At 45.3% G+C, this 5,167-nt stretch overlaps 1 protein-coding gene across 1 annotated transcript; it reads left to right on the plus strand.

Annotated features, from left to right (window-relative positions):
- Window positions 1–3,314: 3,314 nt before the first annotated feature.
- On the plus strand, window positions 3,315–4,504 carry LOC133775714 (heterogeneous nuclear ribonucleoprotein D-like). Its single transcript, XM_062214196.1, has one exon. It carries the CDS (start codon window positions 3,346–3,348, stop codon window positions 4,249–4,251), a length of 906 nt encoding a protein of 301 aa, XP_062070180.1. The 5' UTR covers window positions 3,315–3,345; the 3' UTR covers window positions 4,252–4,504.
- The last annotated feature ends 663 nt before the right edge of the window (window positions 4,505–5,167 follow it).

Below are 5,167 nucleotides of genomic sequence, written 5' to 3' on the forward strand. Positions count from 1 at the left end.
ACCTGTGTTAAATCAGGCACAAAAGACAAATACTGCATGACTTCATTCATACTTATATGCAGAACCTTAAACAGTTGATCTCATATGAGTAGAGAGTAGTATGTGGTTACCAGAAACCGGGGTGGTTGGGGGAGTGGAGGATGGGAAGTCATATCAAAGGATATGTAATTACAGTTAGGAAGAAGTTCAAGAAATTTATTGTACAACATGATTACTGTATAGTGAGTGCTGATATATTCTTAGAATGTGAAAAGAGTGAATTTTAAGTGTTTTTACCACATACACACAATAACAAACTATTTGAGGTAGTGCATTGGAAAATTACCTAGATTTAGCCATCCTACGAATTATGAACATCAAAACATTATGGTTTACAGGATAAATGTGTACGATTTTCTCTGTAAATTAAAAGAACAAATCTGGTAGAAAGTGCATAGGTCCATGAGAGAGGTGTCAAGCTCTACACTCCTACAGGAAAGACTCATTCTCTCCCAGGGCTTGGAAAGTCGCCGCGAGTGAAGACTTAGACCCGCCTAGTCCAATAGTGCAACCACCAATCACATACGGCTCCTGAGCACTTGAAATGAGGCAGGTCTGAACAGAGATGTGCCGAAGGACAGACTGGAGACTGTGGGTGAAGAAAACACATCAAATTCCAATTTAAAAATATTGATTGCATGGTAAAGCCGTAATATATTTTTAAAAGATTTATTTATTTATTAGAAAGGCAGAGGCAGGTGGGAGAAAGAGAGAGAGAGAGAGAGAGAGAAAGAGAGGTCTTCCATCTGCTGGCTCACTCCCCAGATGGCCACAACAGCCAGAGCTGTGCCCATGTGAAGCCAGGATATTTTCTGGGTCTCCCACGTGGGTGCAGGGGCCCAAGGACTTGGGCCATCTTCTACTGCTTTCCCAGGCCATAGCAGAGAGCTGGATCAGAAATGGAGCAGCTGAGACTCAAACTGGTGCCCATATGTGAGCCAGCACAGCAGCAGATGGCTTTACCCACTAGGCCACAGTGCTGGCCCCTAAAACCATAATATTTAGGAACTACAAAGTAATACTAAGTAATAGGGAATAGTAAGTAATCTCACCTATTCCTTGGACTCTTAAATGTGTCTGCTAGAAAGTTTTAAATGAGAGGCCAGCAGTGTGGCATAGTAGGCTAAGCCTCCTCCTGTGGTGCCAGCATCCCATATGGGAGCCTGTTCAAGTCCTGCTTTACTTCAGATCTAGCTCCCTGCTTAATAGCCTGAGAAAGCAGTAGAAGATGACCCATGTGCTTGGGCCCCTGAACCCACATGGGAGAACTGGAAGAAGCTCCCGGCTCTTGGCTTCAGATCAGCTCAGCTCCAGCTGTTGCGGACATCTGGGCAGTGAACCAGTGGATGGAAGACCTCTCTGTCTCTCTCTCTACTGCTCTCTATAACTGCCTCTCAGATAAATAAATAGATCTTAAAAAACAGTTTAAAAAAGAAAAAATTTTAAATGATCTCTCTCTCACAAACATCCACACACATTTTATATGTATAAAATATATTTTATAATGCTGTTTAAACATACTGACTTAATGTCTATAGAATAGAAGTGAAAGACAATATTATCTGGTGGCAACAGTGAACACCTTGTACCTCCCCAGGTAAGCTTTTTCATTCTCTTTCCAATGATCACTCAGACTTACTAATCCCATTTCATGCATGCCAGCCATGTGTGTATAGGCACGCATGCATTAGAAGTTATAAATCTAGACATCACCAGACACCTCCAACAGTGATGTCTTTTTGCCTCTTCCTCTGCAGTGATGTATCACCTTGGGCTAACACAGCATCCACCCAATAAAATTTATGATCTTCTGAACCAAAGCCAAAGTCATTTATTATAGAACTGTGATTGTTTACTGACGGTCCTGACATTCAAGGCCCTTTGCTATTTCTTCACTTAACCTTCACATAAGATCTCAGGGTAGTTAAAAACGAAGAAATTGGGGTTTGGACATTACATAATGGATCCAAGCCAGCTTGAGTCTTATTTCAAAATCTGTGCTCCCAGCCACTCTGCTACACTGCCTCCTACAGGAGGGAGGTGCTGAGAAGCCAGGCATCCTGGGACCTAGGTAGAAGTGTGGATGACCTGGGAGTTGGGGTGCGGAGAAAGCCAGCACTTCGCTCTCCCTCGAGCCTTTAAAGGCACCATTCTTTACTTTGGAGCCTTGTCTCTGGCCCACAGCATAAGGAGAGCCATACCATGTGCCCAGCTAGTTCGCAGGCTGGGATCCCCTCACACAAGCAGAGAGGAAATGCCAGGAAGTGGGAGGGCCTCTGGGCTCTCCAGACAAGAAGCACACGAGGGCGGAGGAGGCACAAAGGACATCCTGCCTGGCTCTAGATGTCGGCCCACCAGGGAGAAGTGGCCAGTTGCCAAGCCTGCTGACACACAGGTCGCAGACTGGCGCAGAAGGAGAAGCATATTCTCATGGGTTTCAGCGTCTCATCACCAGAGAAAGGTGAATTTCTTCATATTCTTTATTCACGCAGTGTTTGTGACAACAAAGGTGTTCTTGGGGAGCCTAAAATGTTATGCAAAGTGGCTTGGGAGTTCGTGACAGCACTGTTGACCATTAATCATGACGTGTCTTTTTTTTTTTTTTTTTTAGTTTGATTTGCAAGGCAGGGAGAGAAGGGGAGATGGAGCGTGAGAGAGAGCGAGAGCAAGAGTGAGAGCGAGAGCGAGAGAGAGGTCTTCCATCCGTTGGTTCACTCCCCAAATGGATGCAATAGCCAGAGCGAATCTAGGAGACTTGAACTCCATCCGGGTCTCCCACATGGGTGGCAGGGGCCCAAGTACTTGGGCCATCTTCCTCTGTGCTGGTGTTGCAGGCGCCAGCTTAACCCACTGTGCCATGACACCCACCCCATGAAGTGTCTTTGCAGATTGAGTACCTGGAGCAGGTGGCTGCCCTTCTCCCCATGACTTCTTGGAGGTTGTTGCTGTTCATGCTAAGATGTTGTTGGGAGGAGAGCAGTCACCTGGAAGGTAAGTCAGACTATGAAATAAATGTTCGGCAGTCTGGTTTGAGATGACATTGGCAGCTTGCAGCAAAGCTGACTATGGAGAGTACTGATTTGAACCCCATCTCCCTTTTTTTAAAGATTTATTTTATTTATTTGAAATTCAGAGTTACAGAGAGGCAGCGGCAGAGGCAGAGAGAGAGAGCAAGAGAGGTCCTTCATCCGATGTGAACCCCATATCTCTAAAAGCAACTGCTCAAGCTCCATACAACGCTCCGCCGCCGCGGCCGCCGCGACCCGCACCGCGCGGCAGCACCCCCCTGCCGACCGCTCCGCCGCCATGGAGGATATGAAGGAGTACAGCAACATAGAGGAGTTCGCGGAGAGATCCAAGATCAACGCGAGCAAGAATCAGCAGGATGACGGTAAAATGTTTATTGGAGGCTTGAGCTGGGATACGAGCAAGAAAGATCTGACTGAATATTTGTCTCGATTTGGAGAAGTTGTAGACTGTACAATTAAAACAGATCCGGTCACGGGAAGATCAAGAGGATTTGGATTTGTGCTTTTCAAAGATGCTGCTAGTGTCGATAAGGTTTTGGAACTGAAAGAACACAAACTGGATGGCAAATTGATAGACCCGAAAAGGGCCAAAGCTTTAAAAGGGAAAGAACCCCCTAAAAAGGTTTTTGTGGGTGGATTGAGTCCAGATACTTCTGAAGAGCAAATTAAAGAATATTTTGGAGCCTTTGGAGAGATTGAAAACATTGAACTTCCCATGGATACAAAAACAAATGAAAGAAGAGGGTTTTGCTTTATCACATACACAGATGAAGAGCCAGTAAAAAAATTGTTGGAAAGCAGATACCATCAAATTGGTTCTGGGAAGTGTGAAATCAAAGTTGCACAACCTAAAGAAGTATATAGGCAGCAACAGCAACAACAAAAAGGAGGAAGGGGTGCTGCAGCTGGTGGCCGAGGTGGTACTAGGGGTCGTGGCCGAGGTCAGGGCCAAAACTGGAACCAAGGATTTAATAACTATTATGATCAAGGATATGGAAATTACAATAGTGCCTATGGTGGTGATCAAAACTATAGTGGCTATGGCGGATATGATTATACTGGGTATAACTATGGGAACTATGGATATGGACAGGGATATGCAGACTACAGTGGTCAACAGAGCACTTATGGCAAGGCATCTCGAGGGGGTGGCAATCACCAAAATAATTACCTGCCATACTAAAGGAGGACTCTGGAGAAAACAGGAGATGCTAAAGAAGTCCATCTTGCAGGAGGACACTGAAGATTGGTCTTCTGTTGATCTAAGATGATTATTTTGTAAAAGACTTTCTAGTGTACAAGGCACAAATGTGTCCGACTGTATATAGCCACCAACTAGTTTTGTTTTTACTTTGTCCTTTGCTATCTGTGTTACGACTCAATGTGGATTTGTGTTTATACAAATTTTATTTGTATGATTTCATGTTAAACCTCAAATAAATGCTTCCTTATGTGATTGTTAAAAAAAAAAAAAAAGCAACTGCTCAGGTGTCAAAGGCTCCATTTTGTGCAAGTAGGGGTGAAAGAGTCCAGTTGAGTGTTCAGTACTAGAGAGATGGAGCACATAGCAGACAGCAGAGATGCCCTTGTACAGGTCTTTTCAGAAACAAGAGCGGAGTGTTCTCGTTGGTCACCCAAGGCCAGTGGCACATGTTCAGCGTTCTAGAAGCCCTGCATGTGTGGTTACCTAAAGGAATGGCTTTCGAATCCCCAGGAGTTCACTTTGTTGGGGACCTAAAGCACGTGATCCCCCAGTTCCACCTTGACTTTGCTTTCTCCAGCTGTTGCTTCGTGGCAGTTTCACCACCAGAGAACACGACATGGAGTCTGAAGCTTACATCCCGATGGACGTAGACAGTTTGACCTGCTCTTATTTCTGGAGTGGTTAGTGCAAGGTGTGCCCTACCTTCAGGAATGATCCTCTGGGAACCTGCAAAGCAGACCTTGAAGAGGCACCTGTTGCCATCCCCAAGCAGGCCACCCAGGAGTACTCAGTTAGGGATCCATCGGAGCCCCAGGATCTCAGGGCAAGAAGAAGGCATGGGCAGAGGGTTCTGTCCTCAAGCTATTTCTCCACTTTAGAGATAGGAAACCGATGC

This window comes from Lepus europaeus, chromosome 17 (assembly GCF_033115175.1).
Source record: "Lepus europaeus isolate LE1 chromosome 17, mLepTim1.pri, whole genome shotgun sequence".
In the NCBI taxonomy this organism is placed as follows: domain Eukaryota; kingdom Metazoa; phylum Chordata; class Mammalia; order Lagomorpha; family Leporidae; genus Lepus; species Lepus europaeus.

What these genes read in the sequence shown, in the direction of transcription:
- LOC133775714 (XM_062214196.1), top strand. Translation starts at nt 3,346, where the DNA reads ATGGAGGATATGAAGGAGTACAGCAACATAGAGGAGTTCGCGGAGAGA.